Below are 19,732 nucleotides of genomic sequence, written 5' to 3'. Positions count from 1 at the left end.
CAAGGAAAAGCCCACGCACTGCAATGAAGAGTAGCCCCCACTCACTGCAACTAGAGAAAGCCCTTGCGCATCAACGAAGCCCCAACGAGGCCAAAAAAAAAAAAAATCCACCCTTTCCTTTAACAAAAAAAAAACAATAGAGGCTTTGAGGATGCACAGCTGGTTACAGACTACCAGGGGGACAAAAACACTTTGATTTTGTCTTTGTTTTCAAACAAACCACAACTGCATACATAAAAAATGAGCAAATGAAGGCAAGATGTACGATGTACAAATATAAACAGACAAGTGGGAGGAGACCAGTCAGATAGAAAAGGCATATATGAAGTGTCATTGTCATTCAAGTATAATATCTGAAAACTCATAGTTTTTCTTTGTTTTGATTGTCAGTCTTGAAGAAAAAGTTGAGAACTGCACACATTCACAGAATAAATAGAATGATAATTTTTTTCCACAATTTACATAGCTGATTTTATTTATTTTTTATCCATCAAATTTATGACAGTTATGAAATTAATATTTCTATGAAGTTGAAAGAGGATACCCCCTTATTTTCCCTAAAATTAGTCTTATAACTTAGGCAGTTTCTTATTCATCTTTGTGTTTTCAATGCCTAGCACAGAGCAGACACCCCAAAAAATGTTTGTGGAATTAAGGAAGAAAAGAAGCAAGAAAGGAAGGAATCATTGAGAGGAGACCCTGATGACCTACAGAGAAAAGGAAGGGTTTTTAGCTCTGAAGCACCTACTTGATTTAAGGCCACATGCATCTGATCCACCAAGAAAACGTAGAGCTCACTAATAAATTTCTGCAGCTCCTCTTGGCTTTCAAATGCTGTTGTCTTCAAGTACTTCTCTCTCACAATCTTTACCACAGCATGCTGCAAGAGACACATATCACCATCTGATAACGCAGTCTAGCACCATGCTAACAGCACAGGCCTCCCTTGAGTTTCTGATCTAAGGCTCATCAGAACTCCAGGAGGTGATTGATTTTCCCTGGTGACTGCTAGACTATTGGTTCTCTGATTTTCCCCCCATCAACATACTCCACATGGCTTTTCTTTTGTGTGTGTGTGTGTGCATTTTTTTTTAACATCTTCATTGGGGTATAATTGCTTTACAATGGTGTGTTAGTTTCTGCTTTATAACAAAGTGAATCAGTTATACATATACATATGTTCTCATATCTCTTCCCTCTTGCATCTCCCTCCCTCCCACCCTCCCTATCCCACCCCTCCAGGCTGTCACAAAGCACCGAGCTGATGTCTCTGTGCTATGCGGCTGCTTCCCACTAGATTTCTACTTTATGTTTGGTAGTGTATATATGTCCATGCCTCTCTCTCGCTTTGTCACAGCTCACCCTTCCCCCTCCCCATATCCTCCAGTCCATTCTCCAGTAGGTCTGTGTCTTTATTCCTGTCTTACCCCTAGGTTCTTCATGACATTTTTTTTTTCTTAAATTCCATATGTATGTGTTAGCATACGGTATTTGTCTTTCTCTTTCTGACTTACTTCACTCTGTATGACAGACTCATCACCATCATCACCAATATGGTCAATGCAGGATTCATACTTTGTGAAGAGAGCCATAAAGCAAAAAAAACCTTAGCATTATGTTTATGCATTACATTTCTCATGGTGGCCACATGATTCAAGGGAGAAAAGGAGAAAGGCCTGATTTGAGAGTTTGGAGAATGGAATCCTGGTTCTAATCCTGCCACTGTGCAACCTCATAAATTATTTTACACTTGGTACTTCAGTTTCCTCATTTGTTAAATGGATATGTACTCCTGGTATTCCTATCTTACTTCAGAAGATGATTGAGAAGCCAAAGAGAAATAACAGGCGATGAAATTTAAAATGTTGTACAAATAGCATTGCTATAGCCAGGACAGCATCTTCTTTTTTCTCCCCTAAGTTAACATTATTGCCAGGCTTTGTACTAAGCACTTTCCATGCATTATCTTATTTAATTCTAATAATGACCCCATGTGATCATATTAATATCCTCCCTCATTGTTAGGCAAAGAATTGAGGCTCAGAGTGGTAAGGTCACTTGAGACACAACTGAGATGTGACTATGCCACCTGAGAATAGCCTCTTGCCTCCATGGATATCAGCTGTTTTTCCCTTTGTTACTTCCACGTGCTTTCTTCGTATCTGTTTGGTATAGTATAGGGCACATAGTAAATGTACATAGAGAGGCAGTGCAGTGTAGCAGATGAGAATGTGAGGCTGGAGCCAGACTGCCTGAATTTGACCTTTGACGGGGTGACCAAAGACACCCCGTCTTTGACCTTTACTAACTCTGTGATCTTGGGCAAATTATTTAACCAACTAATGTTGCAATTCTCCATCTGTAAAATGGGGGTACCTATCTCATAGGGTTGTTGTGAGGATTAAATTAGTAAAGTATGAAGCATTTAAAAATTTGTCTGGTATACAACAAATACTCAATAAATGTTAGCCATTATTATTTGGGAAATTATTATTAAGTAAATATTTCTCAAATCTTAGTGATTCTATGGACTAGGAAAAGGTTTGTAATGGGAGACAGAGATAATTAGTCATGGAATCAATACCCGGTACAGAGTTTCTGCCTGCTAGTGCAACACGAAATCTGGCCCCAAATCTGGCCTACTTCAAGTGAAGAATTAGTTTCTTAAAAGCTTACACTCAGGACAGATACTGAACCATTCCAAGCCTCTACAGGAGTGGAAGGATGTCTCCAGACATTCTATCCTAGAGAACATAGCTCTTTGCACCAACAGCAAGAAAGGTAGAGCACAGCTGAACATAACCAGAGAAAAAATAACTAGGTATGTAGAGAAGATGCTTCATAAAAATCCATGGAATCATTAAATAAATTAATATTTACCTTGAGTTGTTCTTTGAAAGCAAAGTATTTTCCAGAGCAATTAAGTTCATAGTTGAGCTGGCACTTCTGCTCCTCCAGGGTTTCACTATCCAGATCACTCCCCACTTTGACTGCCTGTTTTCCAAACATCCTGTGATACTCATTCAGAATGGCTCTAGAAATGTTCTTGATCTGCATGTGGTAGTCACTCACCGCCTAGAAAAATACAAAATGTCTGGTAAAGAGGCCTCAAAGAGGTCAAGACGTGGAATGGAAGTCTGAAACTGGATTGGGCTTTACATTCAATAATACTTTAGGTATAAATTGCCCTTTTCTTCCCAGCTCAGAAACCATCAGCCAAAGATTAAACACTGTATACTCTTCACTGAATGCCACTGGTCACAAATAGAAGCAGGAAGGAAAATATGTGAAGCTACAATTTCTCACCCCTTCTGGAAAACATACTGAAGAGCCCATGCATTATTTTCACATGGGTGTACTCAACATCTTAGAGTTTCACCTTGGCTTTTGTACTTGCCTTCTGAGCTCCTCCCGTCCGACGGGTAAGAGGCGGCCTTGGAGGTATCATTTCCTTGACCCTGTATCAGAAAAAAACAAAACAAAACTTTATTATATTCAGATTTATGTTCTTTTATTTCCCACCTCTTAAGGTCTAGGCGAGGGAGATCTAAGGTCAGTTGCCCATCACACTTGAGCACTGAGCTATTCTTTCATGTAAGAACCTCGACGTGAACCTCAGAACAGTGTACGGCTGTGGACTAGACAAGAAGAAGGCCACTAAGCAGCTAGCTGGAAAGTAGCTAAGTTGCACTTCTGGCTAATTTGAGCCCTGGCTTTACCCTTACACATTTTTTTAAACTGTTGTACACAAGCTGCTGGACTCAGGGGTTAGAAAGAGATGGGTGTTAACGACTTTATATGTACTCAGTAGAGTCTCTGAAAGCACAAAGTTTTGGAAATATAAATGGTACAGGCAAGTGAAAGCTTTTCTTTCCTTTCCAACAGGACAAAATGTGTACTCTTGGTCATAATTTATAAGACTGCATTAAACTACAGTAATGATATCAAACTTTATGGTGAATAAGAAAATATATTTTATCACAGTCAAACTACTTATGCCAAAACCTCTACCTTCCATTTTCATGAGCTCTTACAAGAACCTAAAGGAAATTAAGTTATAGCTCTTTCTTCTTACAGTTTCACATTCCTACTGAGGTATACTACACTGCCTTGAAGTTTACAAAAAAATTCACAAATTCAATTTTTCTTTAATAGGTCCTGTGTATGGGGGAATCCCCTGGCGGTCCAGTGCTTAAGACTTGGGGCTTTCACTGCAGTGGCATGGGTTCAATCCCTGGTTGGGGAACTAAGACACTGCAAGCTGCATGGAACGGCCAGAAAAAAAAAACTGAGAATAGGTCCTATGTAATTTTATACCTTGTTCATAATTCCTAATTTTAATTTTATTTATTGTAATAGATAATATATCCACATGATTCAAAACTTAAGACGTATGAAACAATATACAGTAAATTGTCTCCTTCCAACCTTGTTGTCCAGCCACCCAGTTTCCTCTCCAGAGACAACGTTATTCACTTATTCAAAATATATACTGAGTGCCTATTACCCATCAGGCACTTTTCTAGGTGCTGGGGATAGAGCATTAAACAGAGCAGACAAAAATTCTTGCCCTCATGGTGCTTACATTTTAGTCGGGGAAAATAGACAATAAATAACATAAATTGGTTAGTGATATGTGCCATAGAGAAAAATAGTGCAAGAAGGCAGATAGACTATGTTGGGGGCTGGGGGTGGTGGAGTTGGGGAGCATATTTCACCAGGGAAAGACTCAGTGAGATGACAGTACTTGAGTATGACCTGATGGAAGTGAGGAAACAAGTCATGTAGGTACCTGGGGTAAGGAAATTATAGGCAAAGCAAGCAACAAGTGTAAAAGCCTTGGTGCAAGAGTGTGTCTGGCATGTGTGAGGAATAGTGAGAGGTCAGTTTGGCTGGACCAAAAAAAATGAGGACAAAATATATGCAGAATATGTAGGCCCTTGTAGGCCACTGTAAAGCCTTTGACTTCTACTCAGAGTGTGATGGGGAGTTGCTGGTAGTTTCTGAACAGAGGAGTCACATGAATTGACTTCCATTTTAATACAATCATTATAGAACTCTATAATAAGAATAAGTTGCCCAAATGTCCATCAACTGAAGACTAGAAAAACAAAATGTGGTATATTCATAGAATAAAATACCACTCAACAATAAGGAAATGAAGTACTGATACATGCTACAGTTTGGATGAATCTTGACAGCACTATGTTAGATAAAAGAAGTCAGTCAACGAAGACCACATATGGTATGATTCCATTTATATGAAATGTCTCAGAGTTGGCAAATCCATACAGACAAAAAAGTAGATAAGTGATTGCTTAGGACTGGGGTGCAGGGTGTTGGTGGGGAAATGGCATGAGAGTTGGAGGAAATGCAGAGGGATTGAGAATGTATATGGAGACATTACTCCCCATTTTATAGAGATAAAAAGGATATAAAGGAATGCTATGAATAATTACACATCAACAAACTGGATAATCTTGATGAAATGGATAACTTCCTAGAAACACAATCAAAGCACTGTGGTACAATATAAAAATAGTTCTAAAAAATTACATATATTTACATGTGACAAGGGTGCGTGTGTGTGTGTGTGTGTGTGTGTGTGTGTGTGTGTGTGTGTGTATAATATAGGGACTTTACAATAACTCCAGAAGGATAAGTACCAAGGTGTTAAAAGTGGTTATCACTGGGTGAGTAGAAAGAAATCTGGGTATTTTTAGATACTTTCTTGTTGATTTTTTTTTCCTTGCCTATCTTGAAATTCTCAATTTTTTTGCAATTGGCAACATACTGCTTTTATAACAAGAAAACAAAAGAAACTTATCTGAAAAAATAAAAACAGAAAACTGTCTGCTGCTTAGCCCAAGAAAAATTACATTTATGTGGACAAAATGACTTACTTTTATTTATACCTAAACTGTCTTGCAAAGCAAGTATGAGAACCATTGCTACACACCTTCTGGCTAGTTCCTCCGGCATTCGCTTTGGAACCAAGGCTTTGTCCAGCTCAATCTCCAACACAATGTATGTCCCTGCTTCTACATATTGCTGTAAAGACATTTTTCTCTAATTTATTCTTTCCAGAAAAACAGATATTTATGAAAAAATTTTAGTAACATAAGATAATGCTCACAATATAATAAGTGAGAAAATTGTGTATATAACTATATATAGTGTGATTCTGACTTAAAACATTTTTTACATAGAAAAATAACTGGAAAGAGAAATAGTAACACTGGTTATCTCTTGCAGAAAAAGGTTTTCAATTTTAATCTTGGAAACTTCTACCCCAGCTGAAGTCTTGTTTAATTTGTTCGATACTGTTCTTGGAATTGTTTCAAGTGAATGCAATTCTTTCTTCTACCAAACCTTTCAGGAGTCATGAAGAAATAACCTCATAACCGTCTGACATTCCCACCCACACCCTCTTAAGTGCCATCGATCAACTTCAACCTCATGGACATTTCTACCCAGATTCTTGCCAGCATCCTAACTATCAATACAACATGTCCAAAACTGAACTTATCATTTCCCCTATATCCATCTCTATTTTTACTTTTCTCTTAATGATTCTGTCATCTTTCCAGAAAGTGAGGCTTGAAACCTGAGTTATCTTTAACTTTTCTTCCTCAACACCCCAAAGCTTTCAAATTCCACACCCTGCCTCCACAGGTTTTTTACTTTCTTTACTACAATCCCTTCCCTAGATTAAACTGTCATCAACACTCATCTGTACTGTAAATAAAACCTATAAACTGACATCTGAAGATCCTACCACAACTTCAACCTCTTTCTTCCATATCCTGGCAAGAGTACTGCTCTGAAACACTCATGAGGTATTTTTTCTACGTGACTTAAAAAACTTCAGTGTGAGTCTCTATGATAAGGCTTAACAGTCTCTCATCATCTATACAATGAAGCCCAAACTTTCTAGCAAGCCTTTCAAAGTCTTTCTAAAACTCAACTCAGTCTCTGTCCTCTTTATCACCTCCTTCTAGAACCATTACTTTCATTTCTCTATACCATACACTGAATTAATTGATGTACCCTGAATTCTGCTACCTTCTTCGTGCCTTGACTCAAGCTGTTCTCTGGCCCTGAAATTCTTCTCCTGAAATTCATTTGGCAAAGGGCTCTCTTTATCTTTCACTACTTAGCTTCGATACCACCTCTTCCTGAAGTCTTCTGAGACTGCCCCATCTGACTCCTCTGAGGCCACATAGCACTTTCATTTGTACCTCTACTACAGCATTCATCAAGATTCTTACAGTTAGTTATGTACCAGTCTGTTTTGCCCACCAGAGTGTTGAGTGTCCTGAGGGCAAACAAATAAATGCTGCAGACGATGCATCTTTGCATCTCTCATAGTGCTTAATATAGCATAATTAATAAAAGACATAAATTTTTAGTGCTAGAAAGGACCTTGAAATTAATCTGGTATCCACTCCTTTTAGAGAGTCTCAACAAGACAAAGAATTTTACCCAAGGTCATAAACTAGTCGTGGCAAATATGGGATGGTTACTCAGATAACGAGCATTTTCCTGAGCATTTTCCACTATATCATACTATCTTGCTCAGTAAAGGACTGATGAATTTAAATTTAATTTTCAAACTCTTCATGCATAGTTACCTGTCCTTCTGGATTGTTGCAAAGAGAGGGTTCAACTTCCAAAGGAGTATCTGAGCTCTGAGATTTTATACTAGGTGCTTGCTGAAAGAAAATAAGCACACCTCAAAAATTCAATTCTTGGGACTTCCCTGGTGGCTCAGTGGTTAAGAATCTGCCTGCCAATGCAGGGGACATGGGTTCGAGCCCTGGTCTGGGAAGATACCACATGCCGTGGAGCAACTTAGCCCGTGTGCCACAACTACTGACCCTACCTTTTAGAGCCCACGAGCCACAATTACCGAAGCCTGCGTGCCTAGAGCCTATGCTCCACAACAAGAGAAGCCACCACGATGAGAAGCCCACGCAACACAACAAAGAGTAGCCCCCGCTCGCTGCAATTAGAGAACGCCCAGGTGCAGCAACGAAGACCCAACGCAGCCAAAATAAATAAATAAATTAATCAATTTTAAAAAATTAAATTCAATTCTTGGAACTTCCCTGGTGATCCAGTGGCTAAGGCTCTGCGCTCCCTATGCAGGGGTCCCAGGTTTGATCCCTGGTCAGGGAACTAGATCCCACATGCCGCAACTATGAGTTCATGTGCTGCAACTAAAGATCCTGTATGCTGCAACTGAAAGATCCCACATGCCGCAACTAAAAATTCCACATGCTGCAACTAAAGAAAAAAAAAAGATCCCACATGCTGCAATGAAGACCTGACACAGCCAAATAAATAAATATTTTTTAAAATAATAATTTTTTTTTAATTATTAAAAAAATTCATCTAGCCCTCTCAAGTCCTCCACTTTGGGGAGCTTGTCCAGAAATTAATAAAGCTGGTTCTTTGACTTCTAAAAAAAAAAAATTCAATTCTTACATGGTCTCCACAATAGCAGAAGCAAGGACCATTATGTTGCATCAAAACGCAAGCTAAACTGAGGCAATTCACCAAATGAGAAATCAGTGCAAGCCTCTGGAATGTAACAAAACCAGCAAAATCATCACCTTCTCAACAACCTACCACATCCCCAGGCCTAGACCTTGCTTCCATATCCTTTTCTTTGACTGTTTTCTCTTCTTTCAGGTTCTTAGAAATAACTGGTTTGGACACTGGAGAATTAATTCCTCCTATTTTATTATTCTGAATCAAATGATGGCCAGTATCCCGGAACAAGCTAAATGAACACTTGGTCTGAAAAGAAAGAAAGAAACAAAAAAATGTAATGACTCACAGGCAAATGAAACAAACTCAGTAAAAACCCACATTATTCATTAATATCATTTAGTTTTCTAGACAATTTCAATATGGTACAATCAGAGATGGATAGGAGAAGCAAAAAACAATTGCCTTGTCGTACTTGTTGAACAGGTGAAACCATCACAGAAACATAGCTGCCTACCCTGTTTTTTAAATTAATAAGAGAACTTTCAACCTGGCTTGATTTGGTGTCTCATAACTTATTACCAGAAAGCTTTTAAACTTTGACACATAATTTCAGATTAACTTTAAGTGGTAGAATTTATTTCTGTACAGGAAATATCATCTGTCTAAATACTACTGGCCTATCAATTATAATTTGAAGAATAGTGCAAGTTTAAAGTAAAAATTTGTATGGGAATATTCAAACTATAGATAAATAACTGGAAAAGAATCTTAAAATAATTTTTAAATTAAACAACATGGATGAATCTAAATGTAATTTATGCTAAGTGAAAGAAACAAGACCAAAAAAAACAAAAGAGGGGAGGAGTGGACAGAGGTGGGAGAGAAGGTTAACAGATGAGAATAATGGATATTTTCATTATCTTGATGGTGGAGATAGTTTCACAGATGCAAACCTACGTCAAAAGTTTTAAATTATACACTGTACATATATGCAATTTATTGTATGTCAATTATACCTCAATAAACCTAAAAGACAGTCCAACAATATTAAAGAAAAATTATAAATAGTAAATATCACTCACAATCTTACCACCTCTACAGTAATTGCTGTATTTCATATATTCTAAGATGCAAACTTTTTCAAATTTTAACATCTCTGGAAGAGAGAACTTTACATGTAAGTGGTATTATACAATATGTAGTCATTTGTGTCTCCCTTTCATTCAGCGTGTTTTTGAGGTTCATCCATATTATAGCATGTATCAGTAGTTCACTTTTTTTTCTTAATAAATTTATTCACAAAATATAGTGAGACTGTAGAGGGTCTGGGGGCTGTACACGGGCAGGGGCCTGGGGAGCTCTGTATATGGGGCCGGGAGACAAGGGAGCCTCCAGGTGGAAGGGTATTTTTTAATAAAAAAAATAATGGGAGGTACAACCACCCCCTCCCCCCTCCCTGATTAAAAAGACACAAAAATAGACATCTCTGAGGTAAATGGGGAGCCTGGGGGCTTAAGGGTGTTGAAAGGGTACTTCGTGTTTTCTGCCAACACCGGTCACACACTGGAGCATTCTCCGATCCTAGCTCTTCTTCCCTGGTGAAAAGGCTGAAGCTATCCCGCAGAGACACCTTGCCCCCAGCAAATCCTTTCTTGGGGATGGGCAGGAACAGGTCACAAAAAACCTCGGAGGTCGTGGAGTGATACCCACAGGCCTGGCACTTGAGACAACTTTTCAACTGGCCCACAAACAAGTCCACAATCTTGCTGTCCTCTCGCTCGAGGTAAGCTTCCCATTAGGTTGGCTCAGTTGTCACCGCTTAACTCAGGTTCTAGCAGAGCCCCTCCGCAGCAGGGTGGGTAGGGAGCTGGACTATTGGCCAGAACTGGTGGAGCCCGGCGGCCTCGTCAGTTGATTTCGAAGTGTAGCAGCTCCATGAGGAGCTTCAGAAACTCTTGGGCATCCTGCTGGCTGTATCCAGAGAAGGAGGGAACATATTTCTGGAAGACACCTCGGAATCGAGTAGGATTCACAGCTTCGCAGGAGTCAGGGTGCCACAGGGCACCAATCACATCTGCAAAGCCTTCAGAGTTCACTTTTTTTCTTTCTTTTTTTTTTTTTTGCAGTACGCGGGCCTCTCACTGTTGTGGCCTCTCCCGTTGCTGAGCACAGGCTCCAGACGCGCAGGCTCAGCGGCCATGGCTCACGGGCCCAGCCGCTCCGTGGCATGTGGGATCTTCCCGGACCGGGGCACGAACCCGTGTCCCTTGCATCCGCAGGCGGACTCTCAACCACTGTGCCACCAGGGAAGCCCAGTTCATTCTTTTTTTAAAACAGCTTTACTGAGATAAAATTAACATTCCATACAATTCACCCGTTTAAAGTGTAGTCAAAATTCAGTGATTTGGGAAAAAAAAATCTGATTTACAGGCCTAAGCAGCACCTTCCTGAGGATGTTTTTCTGCTTGGTTGAAACACAATGAAATATTTATAATTTTGGATATTCTCTGTTTAGGCTAGGGGTACTATAGATTGCTAGCCCATGAAGATTAAAATGGAATTCACTGGGCAATATCTAACCAAGTGTCAGAATGGAACAGGCCACCAACAAGGGTGAAAGCAGGTTCTGTTTCAGCAGCAGGTCCAACAGAGACAAGGAAGTAAATTATTCCAGTTTTGCTCCAGGAAAAAAAAATTCAATGATTTTGGCATATTACATTAATTGTAGTTCATTCCTTTTTTACTGCTAAATAGTATTCCCTAATATAGATATGCCACAATTTGTTTATTGATTCACCAGTTGTGGGCATTTGGACTGTTGTGAGTTTTTAGCTATTATGAATAATGCTGCTATGAACATTCATGTACATGTCTTCGTGTAAATGCAGGTTTTCGGTTCTCTTGGGTAGGTTCCTAGGAATGATTTTCTGGGTTGTATGGTAAGTTTATGTTTAACACAGATTTTCTATATAGTTGTTCTGCCAAGTATTGAGAGTGGAATATTGAAATTTCTAAATGTTACTGTCAAATTGTCTATTACTCCTTTCAATTCTGTTGGGTTTGGCTTCATGTATTATGAGGTTCTGTTGTGTGTATTCACTTATAATTTACACATTATATATAATAATTTATAAATCCTATCTTTCTGATTAATTGACCCTTTAATTATTATGACATGCCACTCTATGTCTTTAGTAATATTACTCATCTTGAAGTCTATTTTGTCTGATATAAATATAGCTACTCAGCTCCATCATGCTTTCTATTTGCATAGTATATCTTTTCCATCCTTTTACTTCAACTTATGTGTGTCTGAACCAAAATGTATTTGCTATAGACAGCATATCATTGAATCTTGATTTTTTTAAATTGAAGTATTAGTTCAATTACCATATTGTGTCAGTTTCAGGTGTACAGAAAAGTGACTCAGTTATATATGTTTTTCAGATTATTTTCTATTAGAGGTTATTACAAGATATTGAAAACAATTCCCTGTGCTCTGAAGTAAATCCTTGTTGCTCATCTATTTTATGTATAGTAGTTCATGTCAGTTAATCCCATACTCCTAATTTATCCCTCCCCCCACTTTCTTTCCCCTTTGGTAACCGTAAGTTATTTTCTATGTCTGTGAGTCTGTTTCTGTTTTGTATATAGATTCATTTGTATTATTTTTTTAGATTCTACATAAGTGATATAATATTTATCTTTCTCAAATCTTGATTTTTTTAAAATCCAGTCTCATAATCTCTTTCATTGGGGTGCTTAGACTACTCACATATAATGTTATTGTTGAAATATTTACATTTATTATTTGACATTTTGCTATTTCTTTTCTATTTATCTTGTCTTTTTTGTTCCTCTCTTCCTTCTTTAAGTGCCTTGTTTTAATGTTAAATATATATATACTTGAGTATATGCATATGGTATATGTACACAAACACACACAATACACACACACACGCTTTTCTTAGTGGTTGCTTTAGAGATTACAATATGCATCTGAACTAATCACAATCTATTTCACACTGAGACTAATTTAATTCTGATAAAATATATAAACTTTACTGTGCTATAGCTCCATTCTATCCTCTTTCCTTTCTATCCTTTCCTTTCTATCCTGTGCTATAGCTCCATTCTATCCTCTTTCCTTTATGCTACTATTATCATATAAATTACATCTATGTATGTTACAAACCCAATAATAAAACTAATGCTTTATATAATCACATCTTTCAAAGAAATTAAGAGCAAAAATGAGAAAAACATATATTTCTAAAATCTTTTATACTTACTTACATTTAACCATTTCTAGTGTTCATTTCTTCTTGTGGATTCAATTTATCATTTGGTTTATATTCTTTCAAGCTGAAGGACATACTTTAGTAATCCTGGCAAGACAGGTTTATTAGCAACAGATTCTTTCAATACTTGTTTATCCATGGATGTGTTTATTTCACCTTCATTTCTGGTTGATAGCGTTTTCATTCAACACTTTGAATCCGTGTTTCCATTGCCTTCAGGATTCCATTGTTTCGGATGAAAAATCAACTGTTAACCATGTTGGTGCTCCCCTGTAAGTGATGAATCATTTTTCTCCTGTTGAATTCACAATTTTCTTTTTCTTTCAATAGTTCACTATAATGTGTATACTATAGACCTCCATATGCTTTTCCCACCTGGAATTCTCTGAACTTCTTAGGCATGTAGATTAATGTTTTTATCAAACAGGGGACATTTTCAGACATTATTTTTATATACATAACTTCTGCCTCTTTCTCTTTTCTCCTAGGACTCTCATTACAATATGTTGGTTGCTCTCCACCAAGATCTCCATTTCAACCAACGACATTGTCAGCCATGGGTCCTTCACCCACTGCTCCAAATGTTGTGAGCCCTCTCTGTGGCAGCAAAGTTGCTGGCCCTCACAGCCCATCCTGCCCTAGAAGAACCACCTCACTGATTAAGCTAAATTAAAGAAGAGGTAGGGGGAGGTGGTTTAGGAGCAGATCTAGGCAAGAATGCCTCAAATGCCATTGTTTTTCATGCATGAATACTTCTCAGTTTGTTGATGCCTTTGGTCAATTTCCAGAGCACTGAAATGGCATTTTGTCAATTTGTCCAGCTTTACAGTTGCTTTTAGGGGGAGAAAATTTGACAACCTCCTCACTCAGACATACCCAGAAATGTTTCCTCCCCAGTATTTTTCATATATTTAAAAAATTATGATTATATATTTTTAAAAAGTTGTGATCATAGTGGATGTAGTTTTATATCCTTTTTCATTTAACAGACTATCACATGCATCGTCTGTTTTTAAAGTTTTCATGAGAATAATTTTTAATATATGCACAATATTCTCCTTCATATGGGTATAATAAAAGTAACAGGCAAAAATGTTTGTGTGTCAACTATATCCCTAGTTCTTTACATATTTTATCTCATTTAATATGTAAAACAATTCTAGGAAACAAGCAGTGTCTCCATTTTACTGATGAATAAAGTTAAGAGAAATTTAGTCACTTGCCCAAAGTCAGTAAATGGCAGCCTGTCTGGCAGTTCCAGAATTCAGTCTAGAACCTACTGACATCAAAGCCTATAACCTTTCAATTAATATATTGTTTCCCTCAGATTCACCAAAAATATCTTGATATGACTGATATAATAAAGTGCTTTATATTTTAGAAATAGTAGCCATCTTCTGATATGTATTCAAATATTTTTCCCAATTTTTTAGTTACATTATAATTTTGTTAATGATGGTTTCTTCTATGTATAGAAGATTTTTATTTTTTGGCAATCTAAATCTTTTATATCTTTCATTTGTTTTCAAGCACAGGAAGTCTTCCCTTAATTCATATCTTTAATTAATAGACACTTCTATTTTTATAGACTTCACATTTAACTTATTTTAATAAACTCACTTGGAATTTATCATGATCTATGCTATATGTAAAATTTTTGCTTTCTTTTTTTCATTTAACTATCTACAAAACATTAATGATTATCTTTTTAATGGATGCATATTCCACCATTTTTATTTACAATAACTTATTAATCCTTTCTCTATTATTAGACATTTAATCTTAATTTTAGTCTTGCTATTATTGATCCCCCAAAGTTTTCATGAATAGGAGGGTTTTGATCCTATTAAATGATTTATTTCAGACAAATCCCTATAAGTTTGATTTCTGATTCAAAGGATACTTATATAGAGTTTATGACTCAGTTGGTTTTCAAATAGCTGATGGATCTTTCATGACTCTGTTATTGAGAAATACTTGTCCTAATAATGATAAAATAGTAATACGTTTTTGTTGTTATTACTGTTGTGTTTTACAAAGCCTCACTTTCTCCTAAGAAGAAACATGATAAAGTTGATTTTTTGCTTAAATAAATAAATAAATAATGTGTATTTTAACATTTTAACATCTGAAAATTGTAAGAACTATATTATAGCTCATTAATCAGTACATATATTTAAGTTTTTGCATACTTAACACACAATACTTCATTATTTGGAAGATTTTCTTTCCAACTTTATTGAGGTAAAGTTGAAATACAGGCTTACTCTGGAGTTATTACAAGTTTGGTTCCAGACCACCTCAATAAAGCAAATAACTGCAATAAAGCAAATAATGGTTATCTTGGTTTCCCAGTACACATAAAAGTTATGCTTACACTATACTGTAATCTATTAAGTGTACAATAGCAGTGTCTTAAAAAACAATGTACAGGGACTTCCCTGGTGGCACGGTGGTTAAGAATCCACCTGCCAATGCAGGGGACATGGGTTTGAGCCCTGGCCTGGGAAGATCCCACATGCCATGAACAACTAAGCCCATGTACCACAACTACTGAGGCTGTGCTCTAGAGCCTGCGAGCCACAACTATTGAGCCTGCGTGCCACAACTACTGAAGCCCATGCGCCTAGAGCCCGTGCACCACAACAAGAGAAGTCACCGCCGCAACGAACAGTAGTCCCCGCTCGCCACAACTAGAGAAAGCCGGCACACAGCAGCGAAGACTCAATGCAGCCAAAAATTAAAAAAAAAAAGTAAAGATCTTAATTTAAAAATACTTTATTGCTAAAAAAGGTCAAAATGATTACACTAGTGACAACACAGATCCCAGATCACAATAACAAATATAACAATAATGATAATGTTTGAAATATTGTGAGAATTAACAACATGCGACACAGAGACACAAAGTGAGCAGATGCTGTTGGAAAAATATCACCCATAGACTTGCTCATCATCTCAGGGTTGCCGCAAACCTTCAATTTGTAAAAAAAAATGCAATATCTGTGAAGAGTAATAAAGCAAAGGGCAATAAAATGAGGTATGCCTGTATAATAAATTACATATTTCAAGTATACAATTTGATCAATTTTGACATGTGTATACACATGTGAAGCCATTACTGCAATTAGAATAACCAGTATTTCCATCATCCTTAAAACTTACCTCATATTTCTTTTGTAGTCCATTCTTCCCTCTATCCCTGTCCCCAAGCAACCACTGATCTGCTTTCTGCCACTACTTTCTGATAATTGTATTTCATTGGCAGTATACAGCATGTACTCTCTTTCGTCTGGTTTCTTTCATTTATCATAATGCATTTGAGATCCATCCATGTTGCACGTGTTAATAGCTCATTCCTTTTTATTGCTGAGTAGTATTCCATTGTATGGCTATACCATATAATTTGTTTTTCTGTTCACCTATTGATGGAGATTTGGGTTGTTTCCAGTTTTTGGATTTCATTATCCTAAAGTTTTTAAGGTTCAAGGGCAGAAGACTTCAAGGTTCCATATTTAACATCCCAGTATACCAGCTGGTTCCAAATATCAATTGCAAAGCTATGTGTGCTAAAGATGTAGGTAAACACATACATAAGAATAAATTAGGATGATACCTTCTCTTCAAATTTTTCTTACCTTTTCATAGACTGTGCTACCTAAGTAAGGGTAAACATGAAAAGCTCCCCGAATTCTCTTCACACCTGGATACAGCAATGGCACCATATTAACATAAGCCACACCATGAAATGAAAGTCGACCTTCATCATCAGTCTAAAGGAATAAAAACAGAGAGCTGTTAGTGCTACAGAGTAATGTAGCTAAAGTATGGAACTCTGACTTAGCAGTTCAAAGACCTGACTTTAGGACTAGCTGAGCTACTTGATTTGGGTCAGTTACGTAGACATTTTGGGTCTCTGCTCATTTATCTATTTATTTATAATTGGGTTTAAAAACACCATGATCTCTGAGATAACGTATACTAACACTATGAACAGTAAAGATAATAGTTGGATCAACACATATGCAAACTAATTAATAATATATATTCAACCAAAATGTCAATTTCACCATGTTGCTTCTTAGAAAAAAGTGAAGCTTTGCAAAAATCAGTAATAACAACAAAAGCTTAAAAGAAAACAGATTGTGGCCTTAGCTTTAGTTTACAGATTCATACGAATGAGAGGGGCCTTACAAATCATCTGCATCAGTGACGACACATACGATTTAATTTATGCTTAAGTTCTAACCAATTAGTGGAGGTGTTTTAGAATACTGTGTTGAGAAAGATTCTGTGTCCTTATTTGGGTTCAAAAGAAAAGAATGCTTTGATTGATCAGTAATATCTGCCATGGATGAAGGAGGATGACTGACAGTCTGCTGTCATGTATTTGCCAACCCTAATCTCATCTAAATTCTCATTACAAAGATGAAGAACATGTCAGTAAATATATTTTAACATAATTTTTAATGGTTGTATGGTTTGCCATAGAAAACTTTTATAAGGAAAAAAATCAGTGAAAGAAAGTTTAGTGAAAGAAAAAAATCAGTTTAGTGAAAGAAAACACAGTTAATTTCTACAAGGTTAAAAGTAATCTCTTTGAGGGACTTCCCTGGTGGTCCAGTGGTTAAGACTTCGCCTTCCAATGCAGGGGGTGAGGGTTCGATACCTGGTTGGGGAGCTAAGATCCCACATGCCTAGTGGCCAAAAAACCAAAACATAAAAAAAGAAGCAATATTGTAACAAATTCAGTAAAGATGTTAAAAATGGTCCACATCAAAAAAAAATCTTTAAAAAAAAAGTAATCTCTTTGATTTAGCTGATTATAACAATAATTAGAAATTAGATTAAAAGCCCTATCTTCATGTGATAACATTATATTGCTTTAGAAATCTAAGGAATGTTAGCCAATACATATTATCTATTACAAAGATACCAAAACCAGACAAAGATATCACAAGAAAAGAGAATTACAGGCCAATATCCCTGATGAGCATAAATGCCAAAATCCTCAACAAAATATTAGCAAACTGAATTCAACAATACATTAAAAGAATCGTACACCATGATCAAGTGGGATTTATCTCAGGGATGCAAGGATGGGTTAATATCCACAAATCAATCAATGTGATATACCACATTAACAAAACTGAAGAATAACAATTATATGATCACCTCAATAGATGCATAAAAAGCATTTGACAAAATTCACCATCCATTTATGATAAAAACTCTCAACAAACTGGGTATAGAGAGAACATACCTCAACATAATATAGGCCATATATGACAAATCTAAAGCCAACATCATACTCAAAGGTGAAAAGCTGAAAGCATTTCCTCTGAGATTGGGAACAAGACAAGGATGCCCACTCTTTTTTTTTTAACATTTATTTTTATTTATTTGTTGATTTATTTATTTATTTTTGGCTGCATTGAGTCTTCGTTGCTCTGCACGGGCATTTCTCTAGTTGCAGCGAGTAGGGGCTACTCTTTGTTGCGGTGCGCCAGCTTCTCATTGCAGTGGCTTCTCTTGTTGCAGAGCACGGGCTCTAGGCATTTGGGCTTCAGTAGTTGTGGCACGCAGGCTCAGTAGTTGTGGTTAGCAGGCTCTAGAGCACAGGTTCAGGAGTTGTGGCGCACGGGCTTAGTTGCTCTGTGGCATGTGGGATTTTCCCAGACCAGGGCTCAAACCCGTGTCCCCTGCATTGGCAGATGGATTCTTAACCACTGCATCACCAGGGAAGTCCCAAGGATGCCCACTCTTACCACTTTTATTCAACATAGTATTAGAAGTCCTAACCATAGCAATCAGACAACAAAAAGAAATAAAAGGAAAACTGGAAAGGAGGAAGTAAAACTGTCACTGCAGACAACACGATATTGTATATAGAAAATCCTAAAGACACCATCCAAAAACTACTAGAATAAATGAATTCAATAAATTTGCAGGATACAAAATTAACATACAGAAATAAGTTGCATTTATATATACTAACAACAAACTAGCAGAAAGAGAAATTAAGAAAACATTCCCATTTTAAAATGCATCATTGGGATTTCCCTGGTGGCGCAATGGTTAAGAATCCACCTGCCAATTCAGGGGACACGGGTTCAATCCCTGGTCTGGGAAGATCCCACATGCCACGGAGCAACTAAGCCCATGTGCCACAACTAAAAATCCTGCATAAAGAAACTAAAACATGCTGCAGTGAAGATCCCATGTGCTGCAACTAAGACCTGGTGCAGCCTAAATAAATAAATAAATATTTTAAAAAATAATAAATGTTTTTGCACAGTGAAAGAAACTACGAACAAAATGAAAAGGCCACATACTGAATGGGAAAAAATATTTGCAAACTATATTTCTAAAAAGGGGTTAATATCCAAAGAACTCATACAACATCAAAAAAAACAAACAACTTGATTTAAAAACAGGCAGAAGACCTTAATAGACATTTTTCCAAAGAAAGCATACAGATAACCAACAGACACATGAAAAGATGCCCAACATCACTAACAATCAGGGAAATGCAAATCAAAACCACAATGAAATACCGCCTCACACCTGTCAGAATAGCTACCATCAAAAGACAACAGATAAGCACTGGCGAGGATGTGGAGAAAAAGGAAGCCTCACGTACTGTTGGTAGGATTGTAAATTGGTAAGATCCTATGGAAAACACTACAGAGGTTCCACAGAAAATTATAAATAGACCTGCCATATGATCTAGCAATTTCACCTTGGGGCATTTACCCAAAGAAAACAAAAACATGAACTTGAAAAGATATATGCACTCCAATGTTCACTGCAGCATTACTTAAAATAGATATGGAAGCAACCTAGTTGTCCATCAAAAGATAAATGAAGATGTGGTATGTATATATATATATATATATATATATATATATATATATACACACACAATGGAA

The 19,732-nt window shown here is 36.9% G+C and overlaps 1 protein-coding gene across 5 annotated transcripts in view; it reads right to left on the bottom strand.

The window, feature by feature from the left end:
- Positions 1–19,732, bottom strand: part of CFAP70 (cilia and flagella associated protein 70) — an 88,292-nt gene that overhangs the window by 36,897 nt on the left and 31,663 nt on the right. For 4 of the 5 annotated variants that reach the window (XM_027129905.1, XM_027129903.1, XM_027129906.1 and 1 more), the window contains 7 exons: positions 16,439–16,573; positions 8,635–8,805; positions 7,635–7,715; positions 5,960–6,051; positions 3,398–3,458; positions 2,881–3,075; positions 749–880 (listed from right to left, as the gene is read on the bottom strand). In XM_027129905.1, coding sequence (XP_026985706.1) covers positions 749–880; positions 2,881–3,075; positions 3,398–3,458; positions 5,960–6,051; positions 7,635–7,715; positions 8,635–8,805; positions 16,439–16,573 — 867 coding nt within the window. The remainder of the gene's footprint in view (positions 1–748; positions 881–2,880; positions 3,076–3,397; positions 3,459–5,959; positions 6,052–7,634; positions 7,716–8,634; positions 8,806–16,438; positions 16,574–19,732) is intronic. The other variant, XM_027129904.1, reaches the window with a different exon arrangement.

This window comes from Aethalodelphis obliquidens, unplaced genomic scaffold, assembly GCF_003676395.1.
Source record: "Aethalodelphis obliquidens isolate GAN/ISIS:26980383/991018 unplaced genomic scaffold, ASM367639v1 scaffold37, whole genome shotgun sequence".
Taxonomy (NCBI): Eukaryota; Metazoa; Chordata; class Mammalia; order Artiodactyla; family Delphinidae; genus Aethalodelphis; species Aethalodelphis obliquidens.
Note: the sequence above shows the minus strand (reverse complement) of the source record. Positions and strands in the feature narration are given on the sequence as shown.